This window comes from Rhinolophus hipposideros, assembly GCF_964194185.1.
Source record: "Rhinolophus hipposideros genome assembly, chromosome: 8".
NCBI lineage: Eukaryota > Metazoa > Chordata > Mammalia > Chiroptera > Rhinolophidae > Rhinolophus > Rhinolophus hipposideros.
Genome location: NC_138054.1, coordinates 71,136,436 through 71,160,956, shown reverse-complemented (window position 1 = coordinate 71,160,956; position 24,521 = coordinate 71,136,436). Strand labels below are relative to the sequence as shown.

General features: G+C 37.8%; 1 protein-coding gene across 1 annotated transcript in view; it reads right to left on the bottom strand.

The window, feature by feature from the left end:
* Positions 1-24,312, bottom strand: part of PSMB2 (proteasome 20S subunit beta 2) — a 29,339-nt gene extending 5,027 nt beyond the window's left edge. The window contains exons 1-3 of the mRNA XM_081057881.1: positions 24,087-24,312; positions 19,402-19,524; positions 16,917-16,987 (exon numbers count right to left, since the gene is read on the bottom strand). Of these exons, the coding sequence (XP_080914007.1) occupies positions 16,917-16,987; positions 19,402-19,524; positions 24,087-24,177 (285 nt within the window). The 5' untranslated portion in view covers positions 24,178-24,312. The remainder of the gene's footprint in view (positions 1-16,916; positions 16,988-19,401; positions 19,525-24,086) is intronic.
* Positions 24,313-24,521: the final 209 nt, after the last annotated feature.

Below are 24,521 nucleotides of genomic sequence, written 5' to 3'. Positions count from 1 at the left end.
AATAATAGCTAATGGCCCTAAAAGTGACATCTTACATTCTTGGAACATTGATTAATATGGGCACTTGGCAGCCTGAAGAAACTCATGTTAGAAGAATACATGAAAATATTATATACTCACTTGGAATTCTAAGCCAGCTGTGCTAAAGATTACAGAGGAGCTTTAACCCGCAAACAAATTTCTGCCTTGGGGATAAGACGGCAGATAGTCTCAGAGGAGTAAGAACTGACCAGCAGTAGTCCAGTCTTCTGAGAAAATAATTACCTGCCTATCACATTTCCCAGTGGGTAGTGTGTTACACTCTGCCAGGCTCTGGAATTCACTGCTGCATCCTGTGACCTCAGGCAAGACACTTAACCCCTGTGAGCTTCTGTTTCCTTATGTGTAAAACTGGGTTAATTAATCCTTCCCTTTTCTATCTTCTGGGAGAATAGTGAGAAAAAATAATAGAGGTGAGGCATCTCAAACTCTGGAAGAAAAGATGCTCCCTAAATTCTTAGACTATTAGCTACACTCCAGTCTCCTTTTGACAACTTCCACTTTAAACAACAGTGAAACTGTTTAAATTAGCTAAAGATAAAAAAATATATATAGTAAAACTAATAACATTTTTTGAAGTGTGAAAACAGTACTGCAAAATCAGGCAAACATAAAATACCTTGGGTTCTTACAGCTAAAATTAGAATAGCAAAAGGGGTGAAGGTGGGTGTGGGTGTGTGAGAAAGTGAGGATTCTAACTGGTTTCCCTCCCCAAGAGATTTAATAATACAGTCCCTTACCTATCACAAAAATAAGTTCATCTTTTTGCTAAGAAGATAACTGTACTTGTCTTCATTCACAAGCCAAAACACCCACTGTATAGTTAACCAAAACAATTTTATCAAGTTGCAATGGTACATTAAGAATCCACCCAGATATCCAAAGAGATCTAACCAGCAGAACCCAGATATGTTCTGCTCCAATGAAGATCTTGCCCATAAGATTACACTGTATTTAAAACAATTAATGTGATCTTAAAAGCCACCACCAAAAAATTTTACATGCAACTATGTCAACAGAATTCCAAAAGCAAAGTGTATTGCTTAATTGGTCTATATAATATCATTTATTTATGCTTAGGCATCTGACACACACACTTGTCAAAGTTGGTATTCAGAAGCTACAACACGTGGTATAGAAGATAACTCACAAATTATTGTGTGACTTCAAATTACCAACTTTTGCATGTGTGAGATGCTTAAGCATAAATAAATGGTGTTATCTAGACTAATTAAATCAATACATCTGTGTAACAACTTGTAGTTTCTGAAATTCTTCTGACAATGCTCCATCAAAGATCTCTGGCTCACACTAGTTCTTTAAAATTTTAAATAGTCTTGTGTACTGTCACTCTCGTGCTCTTCTACAAATCATGGCATTCAAAGTGAATGGGTTATGGGTTTCTTGACTGTTACATTTCTTCATTCTACGTATTCTTGATTCATTAGTGTTTTCTTGGAAAGAGACAAGTCCCAAGCCATTCAATTCTGTGCTAGTCTTACAGCATATACATGTGTGACTGCTTGTGGTGTAGTTAGGGAAATGCTTGGAATGTGTAAGACACAACCCACCTATTCAAATATTTATACCAATTATAAGCACCATGAAGGCAGGACTACGTCTGGGTTGTTTAATGATATACAAGCATATAGTATATGCTTAATAAAAATCTGTTGAATAATAATCATACTAGTATGCATTACATATGTTTTACATATGTTTTAATTATGTGGCTAATGCCTAGTATCACAAGAAGAAAGATTCAGAAAGTCACTAAACAAACGTCCTACTTTTGAGAACTGGCTCAAGTTCAAATCCACTGCAAGCTTCTGTCTGAATGCACACATGTTGTTTTTTGCTAGACTCCTGGGTCCTTCTCTTTCTACCTTCCTTAAGACACTGGTTGCTAAGTAAGGAAAAAGTTAGGATACAGGTCAGGCGTTTAGAATTAAATAAAGGGGAGAACAAGAGCATAAACAAACAAACATCTCAGGAAGAAACAACTGGGCTACACTGCAGAGGTAGACCCGAGTTTGAAATTTGGGTCTATTACCAGATGTGTGGCTTTAGAAAAGTTAGTCACCTAACCTCTCTCAATTTCAGTGTTCTCATTGAAAACATGGAATAATACCTACTACAAAAGGGCTTCAGTGAAGATTCACAGAGATAATGCATATAAATAATAAGCAGGGTGCCTAAGACATAGTAAAGTCTCAAAAATATTATAATTATTACTAGGAAAACACAATCATCTATGAAAGTCAGTGTCTATGAAATAAATAGGGCAAGTACTCAAAAGAAGCCCATTTACTCCTGGCACTGAAATACAAGTGAAATTTCTCATATGTCTTCATAAAGGGACATGGAGAGATGTTTATAACAGTGCCCACCATGCTGCCTGACACATGGTAAAATGCAGTAAACAAGTTTCCTCCTCTGTCCTTCCCAGACTCTTTTCAGGGGCCCTAAGGTGACCGTGTTTATTGTCAAAAACATTCACAAACATTAATACTTAGAGCATATCTGGTTTATGGTCAACCTACTTTAACCTATCTTGAGATTGACATAGGCATAGAGTCAGAGATTTCCAGAAGCCTGAAAAAACAAAATGAAAAACAAATCCTACATCCAGATTTGGAGAGCAAATTACCATTTATTAAGTACTTTCATGCGGTTTCCACACTTACAGATATGTCCATCCTGAGTGCTAAGCCTCACTTTCTAGCTACTTTTTCATCGGTTCCCTTCTTCCCCATGATCATTATCACATGTGAGCATTTTCCAATTATTCTAATAGGAACACTAATCAATCGTGACTGAATTTCCAGGAATCCTCTATCTTTTACAAAGTCATCCTTCTTCTGTGCATGATATAATGGATTCTTTGCCGGTGTCCGTTCCTCTAATTGTTTAGGTAGCAAATCTAGATAATAAAACAAAGTCCTGAGATCCCCATGGGGAGGAATTGTACCTTATATGCCTCGGTGTCTTCTACAGCAGAGGCCAGGACTGAATATTGTTTATCATTTTGAACGAACCTAAACATCCAAATAACCAGTAAACTGATCAAATATTTAGTTGAGACACTCGGCCCAAATGGCCTTGAGGATCGCCATCAGTGGTTTGCACTGCAAACAGTTTTAAAGTTGTAGCTAATTGATATACAAAGAAAAAAATTTAAAGGACCCATCCTGGAAACTCTTAGTTTTAAAGTTGTAGCTAATTGATATACAAAGAAAAAAATTTAAAGGACCCATCCTGGAAACTCAAAAAGAATTTTAGCTTCTAAAATAAGATACCATCAAAATTTTGCCTCTTTACAAGGGGGGGGTGGTGATCTTAGACAAATGTATTATCTCTTCCTTCCTTAAAAAATGCATGCCACAGGCTTCTTTTTAAAGTGGAGCGCTTTAAGTCTTTTTGACATTTCCTTATCTATACAACAGAGATAATAACAGTGCACATCATTACAGGGTTGTGGCGAGGTTTAAATAAATAAATGTGAAGTCCTCGATGTAATTCCTGTTACACAGTAATAATACAGATTAGTTATTACCACCATCATCACTACCACCACCATCATTTTTAGGATCTTACATTATTTAACAGATCTGACTAGATAATAAGATGATCCAGAAGATGGACCACAGACAGCCAATAAAATGATCCACCGTTTTGATTGCTAAAAGGGACAAAAGTTAAGCCAGGGGAATTAGCCAATAAGCACATCTTTTACGTGCTTCTCCCTGGGATTGAAATGGATTTCCTACGTACCTCTGAGCCCTGCAGAACTGAACTCAGTTCTACTTTGTGCATTTGAGCTCAGTTCTCGTGTACGTTCGGGGGTAGGAGGGGTACATGGCACACAGATGCAAACTTCCCTTGAGTCAGATGGAATGGTTCCCTCCCCTCTAACTCTTTCACTTACAACTCTTTGTATATTTCCTCTCATGAAAACGAAACACTGTAGTGATTAAGAAGAGTGCGAAATTCCATAAATTTTACAGCTAAAGAGAACAGTTGTGATAAATACATAGAACAACAAAATCAGTGCCAAGTGTCTGGGCGGTGACAAGCAGCGGTGTGACATCTGGCGGAAGCCAAAGTCACAGCAAGGGGGAGAGAGGTGAGCGTGAGGAAGCATCCTGCAGAGCATGGACACAGAAAAAGAGGAACTGACAGTCTACCTTTGGAGCCAGGCCAGGCTTTGCCACCTCTAATTGAATAGGACGATGTCGCGGTGCAGTTTCTGTCACGATGTGCTGCACCACGGAACATAAGCAGTGTGTGAAGCATACTTCTGTTCCTGGAGGGGCAGTAATTTGGAAGGAGATGCAGAACCACCAGTGGGACAAAGGAGTTTGTCTAGTGATGACAGCGTTTTAATAAACTTCTAATACACTAAACAGAGCCTGGGCTTTGAGGGGAACAGTGCTTGCTCTTTCTTTTAGTCCAGACAATTGTAAAAGTTGCCTGAAATTCCATTTTTAGCATTGAGTATTTCAGAAAAATGCAATTTATAGAGTTAGGAGGGATCTAAAAGCTCAATTAGTTTATCCAACATCCCTTTTCCAAATGTGGGGACTCAAATTCAAAGAGGAGACAGTGAGTGATTTGCCCTAAACCACATAGCTAATTAGCATTTAGAGTCAGGACCAGAATCCAGGCTTCCTGATTCCAAGTCTTGTGTGCTTTTCTAAGAAACCATGCTGCCTCCACAAAATGGAAATTAGTGTGAAAATATGATTCAATATGTAAATGTCAGTTTCACACTCAAATATTTCAGAATGTACTATTTTGCATACCAGCATCTATTGTTCTCTATTTCATGTATCACATCTTATATGACCAATAATATTTTAAGTTTTAAAAGTGCAGGTTTAACATCAGACCATCATGACTCCTCTAAAGGGTCTAAAACTACGTAAGATGTATAGTAGATATACTATGTAAGATGTGTAGTAGGTGCTCAGTAAATACATATAATGATAAATTGATACCAATACCTTAATTACTTTGCCAATGCCCCACTTTTCAAATTTATTAACAAATAAAATGGGTCAAATATTACTTTCTTCCACTGGTGCTCTGAACTTTGAATCAAGAGCTTGTTCACAGAAAATGAAATTCAGAAACCAAGTGAAAAACATTCACTAAAAAGAAAAAAAAAAAAGCTTGTTTCCATAACCAACAGACTTTACTAGCTATCTGCTTTGGGTGGGTTTGGTGTTATAACTTGCAATGCTCACTATTTCAAACAAAAAATATTTCAAAGATTTCAGCAACTCATGATCTGAGTACGTTTCCCTGCTCTAAAAGATTATGGTTCTATGGATGGGGAGGGGAAAGAACTACCTATGCCTAATGCATAAGCAATATAAAACAATTTGTATCCTGACTTTAATTCTCTTTGACACAGTCCTTTTTAAGGAAATCCATCAATCGCTTTTTTTTTATTAACAATGGTGACTATGCCTTAAGTATAAATGTACACAGTTTATAAAAGGTTTCAACTAAGTCCTGCGAGTTCTCTGAGACTACAACACTGATGATTATGAAATGGGCAGATGCCCCAATCAATTTCACTTTTGCATGTAGAATGTGAATATGTTATAAATTCAATAATAGTTACTTAGCATTAACTCTATGAGAAGTATTATGTCAGGTGACAAAGATGGAACCTTGAATTCGGAAAGCGCTCACAAGGTTGATGGGTAGGAAGGATTCCGGATAAAAGAAACAGCATATGTGAAGGCAAATAAACACAGAGGAACATAGAATGTCTGGGTACTGGTGATAACAGGATATGTACACCTCGTGAATAAGGTGATTTCAGCAGGAAGAAGAAAGGAAAAAGTGGGGTGATTGAAACTAGGACAAGATGTCATTGGCTTCCTCAAGAATATGAACTTCAGTATATAAATCATGGAGGAGCCAGTGAAAACCACTCCCACTCTCCTGCCCATCCAAGCCGTTTTCATGTCTCAGAACATTGCAGAAGCAGTAGGAATAGAGGGGAAGATATGGACCAAGAGATGTATTTTGAAGGTAGAACTGATAGGAATTAATAACTAGCAGACTAGAAGATGAGGGAGAAAGAGTTGTTAAGAGGAATCTCAATGAGGGGAAATGTGGTAGAGCAAATGTAAACGACTCAATGGGGACTCCATGAGCTTAAATTAAGCTGTCCAGAGGCAACTGGAAAGAAAAAATGGTATACAACCAAGATCATGAATGATGAGCCAGCCAGTTAGGAGGCTTTATTTACACAAACACACATTCCTATGCTTACATGTGGAAGACAGTGAAGAAAACAATTCCAACGGGACACTATCGCAGAAGTATTACTGGGTTGCCATAAGAGCACAAAGAAGTTCAAAGTGACAGGGGTGGCCGGATGGCTCAGTTGGTTAGAACGTGAGTTCTGAACAACAGGGTTGCTGGTTCGATTCCTACATGGGCCAGTGAGCTGTGCCCTCCATGACTAGATTGAAGACAATGAGCTGCCACTGAGCTTCCAGAGGGGAGGCTGGATGGCTCAGTTGGTTAGAGTGCGAGCTCTCAACAAGGTTGCCGGTTCCATTCCCACAGGGGATGGTGGGCTGCACCACCCTGCAACTAAAGATTGAAAACAGCGACTGGACTTGGAGCTGAGCTGCGCCCTCCACAATTAGACTGAAGGACAACCACTTGACATGGAGCTGATGGGCCCTGGAAGAACACACTGTTCCCCCACGGTCCCTAATAAAAAAAAGAGAGGAAAAGTAATCTACTCTAAGGCACAGAGCTAATAAATGGTGGAGGCATAATTAGATTGAAAGCACTACTAAATTGAAGGACGACTTGAAGCTGATGGGCCCTAGAGAAACACGCTGTTCCCCAATATAATTTATGGAAAAAAAGTTGAGGGTGACATGTGTATGGGGAAGTAGAGAAAGTTTCCCTGAGAATGCTGAACTGAGTCTTAACCAGCAATTACAAAGAGTTAGCCAGTTGGAGACGTGGAAGTACATCAGGGGAGAATAAACAGCAAAGTGGTGGAATGTGTATAGGCAGAGATACAAGAGAGAACCACAAGTTAGGTAAAGTGCAGGTGATTCGGTATGAAGAGGAGAATGTGAGTGAGAAAAGGGTAAGATAAGAGACAGAGCAGGGGAAGAAGTGAAAGAGACGAAGAAGAGAGTCTAATCTCTAAGGCTGTGAACTTAGAAGTTTAAGAGAGTTCTGGAGAGCTAAGAAAAAACTGGACATTTTTCTCTTTTGTGATCACAAGCAGGGACCAGTCCTGTTATCTACTGTTATCATACAGAGGAGAAAAGGAGTTGTGAAGTTGAAAGGTCAAGTTTCCTCTTAATCCTGTGACTAAAAAAAGTCTGAGTTTACACTAACCAGAATCAGAATACTACACTGAGCTTCACCAACAAGGAGGCTAAACTGACTGCCTGACTTTTCTTGATCTCTACTGTTTCGGACGCATTTATCTTTTGTGGTAATAAAAACCAAACTGACCCGTATTTATAAATTCTCACACTAAACTAAGAAATAAGGAAGCAAGTGTGGCTCAAATGAAGCAAAGCTTTGATTTTCAGACGTCCAAGACAAAATAAAAGAAACATTACTCTGAAAATGAGACTGTCTAAGCAAGATTTCCCTTTTCTTTTCTGTCTTAGATCATTCTCTGAAAGTGTGTGTGGTACACCTGTTTGACGTTGGCAGACACAAAATCGTAATATAAAAATGATCTTCATTTTTCTTTAATAAAGATTAGCTCATGTCCAAATGTTTTTGCTTAACACACAGGTAAAAAGTCTTATAATGGCTGAGTTCTTGAACTTAAGCTCAGGAACGTTACTGCTAAATTTACAACCAACATTTTAAACTTTAAAATCAAAACACTTTTAAATTAATTGGGTAAAAAAGATAAAGGGATTAAGAAGTACAGATTAGTAGTTACAGTTACAAAATAGTCACTGGGATGTACAGTATAGGGAATACAGTCAACAGTATTGTAATAAGCATGTATCGTGCCAGGTGGGTACTAGATTTATTGGGAGGAACATGTCATAAATTGTATAAATGTCTAACCACTACGCTGTACACCTGAAACTAATATAAAATAATACTGAATGTCAACTAAAATTGAAAAGAAAATTATTTGAATAAACTGATTTTAAGTGCTGTAAGTCTTAAGACAGGCATGTGTTTTTGTGGAAGAAAAGCAATAAAGACCTGTGATCAAGTGTGGCTTTATCACTTTATATTTGTTACCTGAGACAGTCACTTGGTCTTGGAGCCTCACGTACCCCATTTGAATGTAAGGGACAGTACCGCTTGCCTGACAGCTGTGAGGAATGAAAAGTGCTCACTGTGTTAAAGTTCCTGGAAGAAGGCCTAGTAAGTAGTAGATGCCCAATAAATGTCAACTGAATCTGAATTTAGGAGGAAAAAATTTAAATATTGTGTGTATTTCAATTTTTAGCAAAGCTAAATTTTAAAGTTCCCCTTCAGTAATCCCAAAATTTCTGTAAATTTTGCTTCTCTAAAGTCATCACTAATCCCAAGTTTGAACAGTTATCCTATTAAAGTTGTAATCTTATCGTAATTAGAAGTTTAGAAATTTAATGAGTTGAAATGCAACATGGCACAGATGCCTTATTATACCAACTAGTTAACACAGTATTTGTTTTCTACATTAATTTTACTTGCTAATCAAAAATACTGCTTTCTCTCAAATAACATCAAAATAAAATTGCTGATTGTGCAATGGTAAAACCAACAACACCATGTCTGCAACAAGACCACTTGAATTCTTTTTTTAATTAGCTGGCAGTTTCTAGGGAAAATTTTAAGACTCCATGTACCTTTAAGTCAATTTTCAAAAACTCGAGTGCAGAAGCCATGCTCTGTACACCAGGCACATATTAAGTCGTACATCCTAAGCATGCCCATGAGTATATTAATGTTGAACACCATAGCTGATTCATCTCCCTGAGTTAATAAAGAAGGCTGCTGGAAAAGACTATTTAGGACCACATATGATTGTATATGTTTTCAGATGTCCGTAGCAACTACAGAAAGTGTACTACGGAAACCCTGGGGAGATGACTATTTGGGAGCCCTTCTCTTAGAACACAAGGCTCCCCACTAGCAGCCTAGGTCCAACACAAGTTACTCCTACTTCTTCAATGGACACGGAAGCTCCTCATTGGTCTCCCTGCTCCTTTCCCCAAATACTCCATCCATGAGCAGCCAATGGTCTGACCAAATCTCATGTAATCATTTTAATCCCCTCTTAGCCAACAGGCAGCCAGAGAGCCCCAATGCTTTTAGCACCAAGTTTTTTCATTAAAGTGTTCATAATGGGGACTACCTCTCTAGTTTCAATCTCTTACTAGTTCCCTAAAAACCTCACCTGTATTTAATAAACTAGTTTAGATTGTGGGTTTTTTACATGTAGTAAAAACTATATAAAGATATTTATATTTGTTTTTCAATCAATAGAGCTCTAATTTGTATACAGTACCCTGATAGTTAAAACAGACAAAAAATCAGGAATAGGAGGCTCAGAAAACTATCTGTCCCTGCCCCGAACATCATTAGAAAACCACTGTACCTAACCTAACATACTGTCTCACACACCTCCTTGGTCTGTACTTCCAGCTCTCCCTTTTGTTTTATCTTTGCCTTAATGGTCCTACAAGGCTCAGATTAGGCTCTGTTCCCAGAGCACCTACTACCTATCTGTATGACTACTGCAACACTTGCCACTCTGTAGTGCATTTGGCGGTTAATTCTCTACTTCTCCATCTGAAGTCACACACTGAGCTTTGCACGTGTTTTCTCGGCCCCAAGTATAATGCAGGCTGTAGATTTCCTGAATGAATATGAGCACCTCAGGAACGTCTCAGCTACAGGAAAATACACACACTAGGAGACATAAGAAAGGGAAATGTGGAATTCTGGCAGGTTATTCAGTTTATAAAGATTCAGAGATTATTATTATTTTCTCTCCCTTCTTTTTTTCTTTCCAATCCAGTTAATCTTACTTGGTCTACTGTCTATACTCAAAAGTGATAGTAAATCTGAACTTATTTTTTTCATTTTTACCTTTTCAAAATAAACATGTTGTGCTTTCCTGCCTTCTTACCCTTCCCTTTTATTTTCCTACATTTTTTGTGTGAAATTAACACATACGTATAAAAGTGCATAAAATATACACATGCAGCTTAATGAATAAAGTGAATACACATCTAACTACTTCCCAGGTCAAGAAATAGAACAGTCAACTACTTCTTCAACCAATGTCCTCCATTTTAGATAACTGATTTTTAGGAGAGAATAAAGAACATCTCATGGAGGTTTGGGGATCAGCTCCTGGATTCATACTCCTGCACGATCCTGTGCCAGGGCAGACAGAGGGGCACCAAAATGCCAAGATATATGTGTATTTGTACCTGTGAGTGTGTGTGAGGGCATGCCCACACAGGCCAGGGCACTGGTTTAAAGCTATCGTAAAAGTTGGGGTAAATAAAATAAAATAAAAATAAAAAAATAAAATAAAATAAAATAAAAAATAAAATAAAATAAAATAAAATAAAATGGCCAAGATGTAAAAAAAAAACAAAAAAAAACGCTGGGGTAAACTGGCACTTCTAATGGTAACATTTTCAAAATAAAAGCATGTTTTTACTGAGCAGACACAGAACTCTGCTGCTCCTGGCTTGAACCAAACCTTGATAGGAACCACATAATTTTCAAGACAGAAGTTTCAAAACAATACAAATGTAGACCAATTACCTATATTGCTTCACCCGATTGTGGGTAGGAAAGACGCTTTAAGTGACAAGTTGGCATTACGAGGTTGCACAGTCTCAGCCACCCAAGAGGCTCATTCCATTCAACCCGAACAGGGGTTCTCTCTGCTCGCAGCAGGCATCCAACAGAGTAGCACATATATGCTCTCTGAGTGAGAAAGCAACACCTTCTCACATACAACCCCCTGGAGAGAGACGGGGAAGGGCAGGGGGGAGGACTTTACACCTGCAAACTCCTAACTCTATCAGCACTAGGACTGGGAAAAACAGCACATATTTTTTAAAAAGAAGGAAATAAAAGGTTTCCTGATAAAGCCAGTAACTCTCAAAGAAGAATCTTAAGCCATCTTTTCTTAGGAGACTAGTAAGTATAATGATTCAACGAGGAAGTCTTTGTCTTCGTAATGGACTTAGTCAAGCTCTAATGACTGTATAAGCAAACTGCTTAAACGAGCAGCTGTCAGAATTCTTCCTCTTCTTGGTAGAAAAACATAAGCACAAAGTATTGTCATATTAATTAAGGCATCTCAATTTCAAGGCACATCTATCCCTGGGCCTTTGGATAATCAAAATGACCACTAAAAATAGAACAGCAGTATCTCCAGTGGGACAGACATGGCCCTCCCCCAATCCTAAGAGACTCCTGTGAGATGTGACCTGGGATGTACCATGGTTTTGCAATACCGTTGACTAGCCATTTAAGTGTAGCCATGTGTTTTCAGTTTTCACTTTATGTCCTATTAAGGCTGGGAGACAAAAATAATTAACAGACATATAACTCTTGGTCCATTGTGAAAATCCAGTTAGCTGACTAGCTAACTCAGGTCTGGTGGGAAAGAAAACTGCTCTCCAGGTCTAAAAGAACTGCTGCTTGACTAAGTTCCATGAGTTTTATGATGAATATCTTGATTTTTTTTTTCTTTCAATTTCCCCATTACCAAAGTAAGCCAGCTCTGTCAAGATGCCCAGGCTGTGTGGCAGTGGAGTCAAAGGCTGTCACTTGCTCCAAGGCACTGCCATCTGCGGCAGCACATTTTGTCTCCGGAAAATAAACACATCTGCCTTTGCCAGTGTCCTCCCACTGTGCCGCCCATCTGGAGCAGGTGAGCTGGAAGGCAAGCCTGGGCATGGGTGAGACAGGGGTGAGCAGGGGAGATGAGGCCTCAAGGGAGATGGCACATGGAGGAAGAAGGCAGTGCTGTGTCATGTCACATCCTGCTAACCACATTTGCCAAAAAGCATGTGAAATTACCCTTGTTAGTGAGATTTTAATCACATGTAACAAATGGTTGGTTGTGTTTAGGGGACAAGACCTGCAAAGTCAAGATTTCACCTGGGCCATCTGTTCGTAAAGTCACATGACCTCATTAATACCAATAAACAGAAGATGTCTTTGTGCCAGCCATCAAGGCACGAGGACAGTAACTCTAGTGGTCAGAGTGGAAGGCTCAAAGTAACAGGATTCTTCCAGGACAGGCGCATACTATATGTGCTCAAACATGTGCTGGAACAGGTCCTGGTCACTTCTGGAAATTCTTTCATACATATTCCTTCCCTTTCACTGAAACAAATAAATCCAAGTCCGATTATGGTCTCGACATCAGATTTTTAAATCATACTCTTTGGGGAGGGGGAAGAAACCGTAAAAAAATTAGTCAAATTCTCTTTTTCTCCCAAGATTCTCAACTAGCCCACAGGAGAGCTAGCGCTAACCTCCAGGAACAGGGCTTTTTCAACTACACCACTGGTTTTCAAACTTGGGTAAATTAGGACAGTGAAGCCACTTTTTCAAATGAAATCATACATGGAATCCCACTACATAAAGTAGATAAAAGCTGAGTTGATCTATATGAAGCAGATCTAAAGTTTTGCCACACTGGCCTTCTTCATTGAGTTTCCTGAGGCAGCTTCATGGACTAAAATTTGAAAACCACTATACCAGGCTGGATTATATTTTCCCAACTCATTATTTCTATTGTTTATTTGCTAAGCATTTACAAGTATAGCCCTATAGAAAAACTACCAAAGGCTCACCGAGCACTTCAGAAAAGGTTCTGTGAAAACACTTTGGCCGTTGTGGAGTAGGAGTTAAGCCCTGAAGGTTACACACCATGGAGGCCAGCATTCTGCTCTAAGTCTTGCCACAAACTCCACACCCGCAAGGGTATCAGATCTGGCTCAGTCTCCACATATAGAAATAGAGATCTTGGCAGATAACAACAGAAAATTTAGGGCATTCAGATGGGACACACCAAATGTGCCACATAATTCATTTCAGGCAAGAAATAGCCCTCATTGTATATCGCTCTCCCTTCTATAGCCCAGTAATCAAATCATAAGGAGAATTTAAACAACCATCATGTAAACTATGCCTATAAGTCATCACAAAATTTTCAAAATAATCCTGTTAAAAATCCAAATAATAGTTCTTAAATGAGGGAGTCAGTTATTAAATATATTTTCCAGGGAGGTATCATTCACTCATTTAAAATATATTTTATTAAACCAGTAGTTAATTCTCAGTTCTCATAATTTGCCACACTTGATCACTGCTTCTCTCTTAACAGATGAAGAAACTGAGGCTCAGTAAACATAAGTAACTTATTCAAGATCATACAAACTAGTACATATCAGACAAGAGATTGAAACTCTAGTACATTTGACTCCAAAACCCATGCTCAAAAAAGCCTCATAAATATTCAAAATTGCGGAGTCAAACCCATAGCAAAAGCCTAATGAGCCCCTTTTCTGCCTTGGGGTCTAACCAGAAGCAGACCAACTTAAAGGTATACACATGCATTTAAGTAAAAACTCAAATGAAGGCTCTTGCTTTTTTCCCCCCCACTCTGTGTCTTTTTTCATCTCTTCCTGCTGATCTCATGCATTTTTCATGTGGAGAAGTAACATCCATTAAGAATACTTTAATAAAATTCCCTTCTAGTGTATAAATGCACAATAACATTTTCAGTGGTCTATGTGGGCCTAACTGGATGACATTTGTTCAGCAAATATTTATTGAACACTTACAATGGGTACATATACTTTATATAATCGTATGTGGATAGCTTAGCATTTTAATAGAACTGAACATTTCATGCTTTCCCAAATGCACAAACATACTTGTACATTAGTCCGGTAACTAATAAAGGAGAAAGTATGAAAGAGAATGGTTTTTGAAGTTAGAATCTTACCTTAGCCTTTTACAAGCTACATGTGTGCTTTTGGAATACTTGGACAAGAGAAATACTTAAGCTCTCTATTAACCAGCCTTAGTATCTTTGTAAGTAAAATGGGGATAACACTCATTTTACGGTGTCATAATAAGCATTAAATAAGGTCACATACTCGTATGTAACTACCTAGCATAGCACTATGCAAGAGAGCTCTCTATGATGATAAAAATGGTCTGTATCTTCAATGTCCAATTAGCCACATGTGGCTATTAAGCACTTGAAAAGTGGCTAACATAATTGAGGAATGAAAACGTTTTATAGAAACAAAAGTTTATTTCTCATTCAAAGTCTGGCAGACTTTCACCCAGGAACTGAATTTTAAATTTTATTTCATTTTAATTATTTTAAATTTAAATAGCCACATATGACTAGTGGCTACTATACTAAACTGTGCTGATCTAGAACAAAGCCTACCACATAATAGATGATTGATATTGGTTTACTTCTATTTTCCCTATCAATATCAATCATTTTTTATATCCCCCTCTTTACTAGCAGATTAAACTAAAATAGCACAACAAAGAATCTCCCATAGAAAACTAACTTACAGCTGTTAAACTGCTTCTTCATCCAAACAGCAATAGCAGCATAAAAACAAAAGTGATTTATTAATTAGTTTTATGTGCCATACACTATGCTAACAGCTTTGCACGATTAGCTCATTTAATCTTTAGAGTAATTCAGTGAAGCAGGTGCTATTACTTTATAAGTAGGGAAATTAAGCTTAGAATTTGCCCAAAGACACCCAGCTAGCAAGTCCGTGGGCAGATTTAAGTCCACACAGTCTAATTCCAGAGACTGCTTAAGCACCATGCTAAGCTGCCTGCATCTTAAAGAATCAGTTTACGCAGTAAGATTGTGTGCTCTATACTAAATGTCCTCCCAACCAAATACCACTGCCAAACACACACACACACACACACACACACAAATGCGGCAAGTTGGAAATCAAACTATTTGAGCTACAGACACAACGTTATGCAAGCTAACCCCAAATAAGTCTCATGTGCTAACTGGTGTGACCATGTAAGTGTACCAAATCTAGTGACTGCACCTATTAAGAAGACTGAAAAAATGATCACCTTTCTCCCCAGGATAAAAGGACTAAAATATAAACTCATATTTTAGCACAAATAACCTATTCTGATAAAAGGGTGGGGGAGCAGCAATTGGACCTAGAAGCACAAGGCATAGGTAGTCAATATTTATTGGAGTCCCATATCACTATCTATATGGGATATTTATTTGTCAAGACATCAAACATTTCTGCTAGGAGAAGATTAACTGGATTCACTACATTTGCATGAAGCACTCTGTCACTCTTAATTCTAAAATGAGCTTAATTCATTTAATGTGCAGCTTTTATGACAAAATGTTTATTGTGCCCAAAGCTGAAATTCTTATTCCAGTTCTGCCTGACAAGTCCAGAGACACATTTTACACAGCAAGCGATAGCATACTCTTTTTTATTGAATTCCACAGGAACTTCTGGGTAGCAGGAAAGGTCACATCTGACCCATTTTCCTCTCTCCCAGAGAGAAAGGAAAGAAAAGGCCATTGACCTTTACCTAGATCAAAACAAAGTATGTAAATTTGCCTCCTCCCCATCCATCAGGTCTCTGGCTTCTGTTCAAACTTCATGATCCTTCACATTGCACAAGCCCCTTGGTCAAAGCCAGCTCTGAGAAAGAGATTCTATTTATTAAGTTCTCAATCCAGTATTATTAGGCACTAAAAAATAAACTGCTTTAAAGGTCTGTAATAAGTAACTTTTTTAAAACCACCTATACTTGTTTAAATTTCTGTTTTAACTCAGCTTAAGCAAGTGCAGATGAAGTTAAAATCATAATAAAAAATACAAACAGCACCAATATTCTAGAAGCACTACTGAAAAACCAAGGAGCTGATGTAAGGCAGAAGAGTCAAGTAATTATGGCACCATTAATGTAGCTTTGCCTGACCTGCTATGTGACCTGGGGCTAGTCCTTTTGCCACTTTATGCCATTCATTCCATATCAGTGACATAGAATCAACTACTAGATATCTCAGTAGAATAGTGAATAGATTAAATTATTAGGCTAAATGCTCTGGGCAAAAGTCATATGATTGTTAAATATTATGATTTACAAGCATTCATTTTCCTAGCACTCCTGTGGGGTTAAGAAGTTATCCTGATTTCATAGATGAGTAAACAGGCGGGGGGGTGGCAAGGTCACATGGTAAGGCTCCATTTACTTAGTCCCCATGGGAAGGGACTTAATACACAACTTCAGCAATCATATGAACTTTCTTGGCACATCCTACACAATCTTTACTAGTCAATCCTTAACTTAATGTTGCATCTTTTAACATGCTATCGATAGAACAAAGAGAGCTCTAAAATAGCAACAAGTCCAGAAGAAGTGAGGGGGAACAATTCTGTATGCTTTGGCAAGAACAGTCATAGAAAGACACAGATAATCTCAAGATGAAACGTGCATTATTACTATTTTCAAGATTTTTACCTCCAGTAACATGTAGTGACCTTCAACCACAGGAATTAAGAAACATGGTTTGCTTTGAATATAATTTTAAAAGGCTGTCACTGGCCTTCATGATGGTGTACCCCAGCCAAATTCTCTGGGAACGTATACTTGCCCTCTGGGCTTTAATTAGCAACTATGCAGAAAGAGAAAACAAATCCAAAGAAACTGAAGAATGTATGAGTAGCAAGAGGAAGGGCTCAGAAAGGCCAAAAAAGGGTAAAAATACTATTCATGTGTAAGGGAATATAAAAGAAGCATAGAAGATTTTTTTGCTTTTATCTAAGGATGCCTGTTATATTGCTTACCCGGCTCCGAAGACAGTCAGCCAGGTTTCGGCGTGTGAAATTAGCTGCTGCGGTGGGAGACAATTCATAACCTGACACAAGAGATGAACAGTCATACTTAAGTGAAGCAGAAGGAATAACAGTACCCCGAATCATTCCACTACTCCTGTTCGTACAGCATATCACCCTCTGTACAGCATACCACCCTCTGTACACTCAGTATTTAAAGTACACAGAACAAGGAGTACAATCTTACTTCTTGTCCCTTTCCCCATATAACAGTTGTGAAATAGCTGGTTAGTACTGACAGTAATTCCTGGCCACAAAACAGAACCAAGGTGGATCTAACTATTTTTGTGGTGAGATTAAATTCACAGCCTTGCTTAAGCCATTCATTCATCAACAGACTGGTTTCCTCCATATAAGGAAAGGGTTCAAATACACAGGTGTTGAAAAAAAAAGAAAGAGGTCTTGAAATGCTAATCTTTTAAGTTTATTCTAAAATATACTGAGAAAAGAGGCTGGCGGTTAGGATAGCCTCAGAGTTACACTGTATAAAGTTTTCTTAAAAAAAAAAAAAAGAGAGACTCTACTAAGAAGCATAATTTTCAAAAGGACAAGGTACCAAAAAAATTGCTTCCATCACTATCTACAACATTTTTAAAAAGTATTTCAAGCGTAAAACCTCTAAAAAAGATTGTAATGCCAACAAAAGTACAGCCCAAAGGAATGGCATCAGGTGTGCATTTAACAGTACACACACTTGGGAATGTAACCCCTAGTAAAATGGTGGGAAGACAGGACCAGGACAAAAAGACATAAGAATAACCCACAACTCAGCAGACCCACACAGAAAATGCCAGTATGGAAAGACAGCACTGGTTAAGTTATTCCCTACAACATTTTAAACACCAGTGTCATATCAGACAAAATGTAGATTAAAATTCTAACAAATACTTACCAAACAGCTACTATGTTTCAGGGCCTATGCTACGTGCTTTCATATATATTAATGAATTTCATCCTACAACAAGTCTACGAGCACATATTAAATCATAATGGAAGCAATTCTGGACAAGCAGGAATACTTTCCAATTCACCTAAGCCCCCAAACACAATTAAGGATTTGAAGTTATCTTAAAAGCAGAAAAGTATGATGCCATCGACAAGTAGATTTTTCTTTCTTTCCCTTATTTTAGCTCAGTTCCTAAATTGTAATACGCATAAGAATTACTGTATAAGGTTACATACACAAAACTATACTTAACAAGTGATTTAAGGGTTTTTAAAGGGCAATTTTAACCACACATGGTTTTTGTTTTATGCACGGACTTTAGACCCTAACACCCATGTAACAAGCAACTCTCTCCACTCTTAGTTATTCTTCCTCCCTCTCCCAGAACAGGACAGTGAAGTACTGCTGTACCTACTACTAAACTGCAGAAGCATCATTGGTACCCTTCACCTGCCATGCAGGCAAAAAGAAGAACCACTCAAAAATAATTCTTGAAATATTCTAAGCTTGCTTAAACCTAAGTACATGTGCTTTAGTTTCCTGACTGAACCGGGTTCATCTTTGACCTCTCTATGGTATGAGGCAGAGTGCGTAACACAGAGGAAGCCCTCAAAACTATTTATGGAATTAAATGCATGCGGCTAAAAAACCATACAAATGGATCACACCTAGTCATGTTTCATATATAATTATGTTCAAATTATATTAGTTCCTTCACAGCTCTACATTATACCAGTGCTATGTATAATAGTGTTATTAAACTGGAAGTAACTAAAAGTAAGATTCTTTCTGCTAGAGAATCACTATAAATGTTTCTGGATCAGAGGACTAGTGGCTAATATTATTTGTTTGGGGGGGCTTTTCCAGTGGATAAAAGTTCATTAGCCCCAGAAAGAACTCATAAAATACCTCACAGAAATATAATTATTTTCCTAGACAAAAGCCTACCAGAGAGGCATGGCAGAACCCTTTTATGACACAGTAAATCTCCTACAATTACACAGAGCTTTAAATTTACAAAGCAGTTTCATATATATTATTCATTAATACTATTATAATTCCATTTTAGAGATAAGGAAAATAAAAGGCCCAGAGAGGATAAGTGACTTGTCAAATAAAAAGGAGTAAAACCAAGTTTAACTTAGGTCTTTTAGCTCCTAGATTCAGATACACTTTAGCTCAAATCACATCCTCTGAAATACCTGACACTTAAAAAGCCTGATATTACCATGCACATCTCGAAGATGGTGTTAGTTTCCCCCCCAAGTATCCATGTTATGATGGTTGTCTTTTCTGCTCTGGGATTTTTGTAGAAAATCTTTACGATCAGAAGGAGGGTCTAGATAAAGTTTCAAAAATAGGAAGATTTGAATAAAAAAATATGACCACACTGGCTTGTTCATGTGTAGAACTACCAAGTAGAGAATCTCTCCTTCAGTTCAAAGTGAAAGACAAACCAACCAAACCTATTATATTCTAAGTATTACCTACCATTTCTCATCTTATAAAGTTGCACATTTTTCTGAATATATTCTGCAAACTGTACAGTGTCTCCAGCCTCTCCAACACATAGGAGTAAGATTTTTTCACTCATCTTAAACATCTTGTCATGATCTGCTCAAATAAAAAAAGTGTTAGAAATTACCTTATCAGACATATCCTATAACATAGGCAACCATAAACAGACTTATCAATTACTACATTGAATAATTTGACAAATCACTGTTTTTGAAAGACTTTAATAGGCAATTTTATTAATTACTCTCTTTACTCTCCATGTTAAACCCATCAGCATATTTTATTAATGTCACCTTCAGCTGGAGAATATATATGAAAGTTGACAATTGAAAATACAGCTAAAAACATTTAAAGGCATTTGAAATACAAAGAAGGAATCAAGCCAAGGGCCATTATCTTTAGGCTCACGATTACAAAGCCGTGAAATATCTCTACAAATACAAATATTAATAATTATTATATTTCTACACATACAAAAGGACTAGTGCTACAATTAAAATTAAGGAGCCATCTCAAGAAAGAAATCAACTGAGAATATAAATCACCTTTAAAAAATAAACTACCTCCATTTCCAGCCAAAGAGAAAATTAAAGTGAATGTCAAAGCAAAAATTCTAACAAATATTTTAACACCAAGCTATTTAAAAACACCTCAAAAATCCTAATACTCTAATCTTATCTAGCTGAACCAGACTCATTCAGATTAGATAGATAAATAAATATTCAGATAGGAATTAGTGCCTAAGGAAAAAACCTCTATATTCAGGCTGCAACTTCAGAAAAACCCTAAATCTTCCTCTTACTCTCACTTTCACTTTTCATTTTCCAAATAGCGCTGAATAATCTTCCCTCGGAGACATGTTTCCTGTTTGAAAGCTTCTGAAATATCAAAATCCCTTAATAGGATTTAAAGAACAAAATGCTACAGTCAAATCCTTTACAAATGTTTGAGAGTTGTAGATACCAGTAATATGGCTTACTTTAAAAACACACACACACACAAAATGTGTGTATAGAATCAAATTGCCTTGAAACTCTTAAACAACTTTTATTTCTTAAAGACTAAAGGAGATTTAAAGAAGTTAGTTTGCAAATTTGTTTAAAAAAGAAAAAATTGACTTATGGTTATATTATCTATGCCAAGAAAAAGGACTAGAAGAGTATTAGATGCCACAGGCACCGGCATTCTTGCCAGTGGCAAGAGTAGAGGCAATTTTCTTTCCTTCTTTTTGCTTATCAGTAATTCCTAAAATATCTATAGTTAATATGCATCATTTTTTGTAAGAAAACATTACTTAATACATCTGCACTATTTTCATAATGAGAAAAAAGCTGTTGACCTTAATACAAGGCCAAAAGTGTTTTTAAAACATCTCAAATATATAGTGATGGAAGGAGAACTGACCCTGGGTGGTGAGCACACAATGGGATTTATAGATGATGTAATACAGAATTGTACACCTGAAATCTATGTAATCTCACTAACAATTGTCACCCCAATAAATTAAAAAGAAACAAACATCTACTGCATGTCCAGTGAGTAATAAAGGGGGATATAAAAACCAAAAGTGATAGATGTTAACAACTCCCTAGGTTATGTAAGAAACAGCCTATGTAGCTCTAGGGAATTTCTGATCCTTGACAAAGAACTTAAAAGATCCACATACATGAAACAAATGGACAGGAAAATGAACATCAGTGTACCATTCTGTGGAGAGCCAACTGGGCTAGAAATCAAAAGACCTTAGTTATAATCTGTGCTCAGCACTGAATTTGGTTAAACTGTTTGCCCTCTCCAAGCCCCAGTGTAAAATGGTACTACTATGACTTACCACTACCTAATTCATAGGTGGGGAAAACTGTGCATGTACAATATTATTAGACTCAGTGTTAGACAATGTAGTTCAGATTATACATGCTACAGGAGTTCAGGGGCAAAAAGCATTCTGCGTGGGTTGGAGTACTCTGAACAATTCTATGTAGGCCAGGAAACAAGAGACATGCAATGTGTCACATAACCAAATTGAAGAGTAGTGCCACTTTAATAAGCAAGCAATCTCTGGGAAATATCTTCTCTATAGTATTGAAATATCTCACAAAGTGACAAACCAAAAACATTGATTGGAAGTATCATTCTCATTTTATACTTAGAGAAAATGAATCCCAAATAGTTGCTCATTTTCAGCATCCTTGTCTACTCTACACAAGTTCCTTCACGAAATGACAGGTAGGAAAAGGTTCTCATACAATTCCAAAGCTCCTATTACAAAACTTTTTATACCAGAAAAGATTATAGGGTAAATTAGAGACTAAGTTGAGTGCAATTATTTCCAACCATTTTCAAGACTAACTCAAATTTATCTTTCTTCCACACCACAGTGATCTTTCTTTTCTCTGAATACCCTTAGGACTTACTCCTGAAATCGTCAATTTAAAAACTAACCTAATATTTACTATTGATACTTCTTTTATCATATAAAATCATCTTGCATTTATTGCCTTGTTTTCTAATTTCTTAATCCACTCTACGGATTATACCTAATACATTACATCCCCTATAACACCTAGAAGTACTGTGTACATAAACAAGCTTAAAATACATTCTACTTTTTGAAGTGATTTAACATACGTCATATACGATGACACAGAACTCCTGTAAAGGTACTGACTTGGTTATTGCTCTACTTAGAAACTGCTTCATGCTAAAATCACTTGCATGTCAAAGGTCTTAGTATTCAAAATAACGGACAGACTTATTCTAAAAACTAATTTAATCCTTTGGAAAGCATGGTTTATAAACAGAACTTCAACAAACTAATCACGGAATTTCATACAGTAAGTAGACTTACAGAACAATCCATACCACATAAATGTTTAACAAACCACTTTCAGTTCTCTTTCTCTTCTTCAGAAATAACAGAACTCAAGCAAAGTCCCTCAGAGTTCTTTCCATCTCCCCAAGTGATGAAAACCTGAGAGGTGAATGTCACACAACCAGTGGTAGACACTTTTTCCCTTTGTTCACATACCTCAAGAAACCCCAGGTTTAATCATTTTTCTTTCCTTAAACCCAAGATGAACTATTACCTGTCCCTCAAAGCTTTCCCTAATCTCTAAAACTAGAAAGAATTTCTTCTTCTGGATTACCTAAAAACAGTCTCTTCTTCCTCTGCACTACCTGAGAAGTTTGACTGTACTTTTCACATGCAGCGTAATTTTTCAGCTTGTGCTATAATGATTTGTATACACATCTGAGTCCCTTGTTAAGCTGTAACTTCTTTTAAGATACAGGCCACATCTTATTCTTCTTTGCATCCCATCAGCACTAGCACTGTAAAGGGCACACGGTGCCCAAAACCTATTTGTCATCTGAGCCAAAGCATAATAACTTTTCAACAGTAACAAGTCTATGGTCAATCATGAAAACACTCTTAGATTCTGCAGATCAACAACCAAAAATCTTTAAACAACTATTTATTGAATACTGACTATAGGGAGACAGTATGTATAGTAGTTATGGGTAAAAGATATGGAGTCAAACTGCATAGGTTCGAACCTGGGTTCTGCTACTTGTGACACTGGGCAAATTTCTTAACTTCTACACCTCAAAACTAACATCTGTAAAGTGGCGATATTATAACCGTGTTTTCCCCAAAATGAGACTTAGCCGGACAATCAGCTCTAATACGACTTTTGTAGCAAAAATTAATATAAGACCCGGTCTTATTTTACTATAATGTTTTACTATAATATTACTATATAATATTTCACTATGATATCATTTTATTATAATATCATCGTAAAATAAGGCAGGGTCTTATATTAATTTTTGCTCCAAAAGTCGCATTAGAGCTGATGGTCCGGCTAGGTCTCATTTTGGGGGAAACACGGTAGTGCCTATCTCAAAAGATTAAATGAATTAATGTAAATCGCTTAAAACAGCACTTGATACATAAGTGTGTAGTATTATTACTAGTTAAGTATCTGCCACTGTGCTAAGCATTTGCACAAACCTTTTCCATTCAATCCTCCCAACAAGCTTGTGAGGTTAGTATTACCAACCTGATTTAACAGATGAGGAAATTGGGGCACTGCAAAATAGTTTGTACAAAGTCATAAAGCAAATAAGTGACAGGGCTGTAGTCTCAGAACTCCCCTAACTACTTTAATATAATAAAAAACGTGACAGCCAGTGCCCTGGAAAACTGGAAAAGGAGGATCAGCATTGAGACACGGGAGGCTACAGGCAGCGGAAGAGAAATGACAAGTGTCCAGTCACACAGTCTCCCTCTCCCCAGAATTTCACCTTCTGCTGCCAGCAATCTAACCTCATTAGTAGCAACAACAAATTCATCAGAGGTTCTGAGGTCTAAGGAGCCTGGTACCGGTAGGCGCTAAAACACTTAAAAACTGAATTCCCTTAGGCAACTGTCGCCTAGCAAGCTTTTAGCGAAGGCCAGAGGAGAGCGCTGACCTGCAAGTGCTGGGAGGAGCAAATGTTAAGGCCCTGAGCTTAATTTTAGAAAAATAAGCAAGTACAAATCAGGGCAGGCGGGGTTCCACCTTCCAGACCTTCCTGGTATTCATTCCCCCCCTACCCCGAACTTCCCGGCTGCCTCTATCCCCAGGCCTGGCCGGGCCTCGCCGGCTTCCTCTCACCGTCCTTCATCTGGACAATATTGCTAGCGGCCACCCGGTCGGAGGCAACAAGGACATAGTCGGGGCCCTGGATGCCGATGAGGTACTCCATGATGGCGGGACGCCGGGGACCGCAGGTTCGACAGACAACGGGACTCCCGGCTTCTCGGCCTCACCCGTGAGACAGCACCACGGACGGCAGTATCGCTCGACGCAAGCCGCGCGACTGCCCGGGCCACCGGCGCTCTCGGATGACGTACAACTATCGCGAGACGTTGGAAAGTGGGCGTGGCGTCGGGCTATTAATCTCCGTTCGTTTCTTGGCCTGTCAAGTCTGTTGCGATGTCGGCGTTAAGGGTCGCTTATGTTATGTAACGCCCAGTTTCTGTAGTTCTAAATTAAGAGTTTACAACTCCTTTGAGGATGAAATCACGCACTATATGTAAAGTGCCTAGC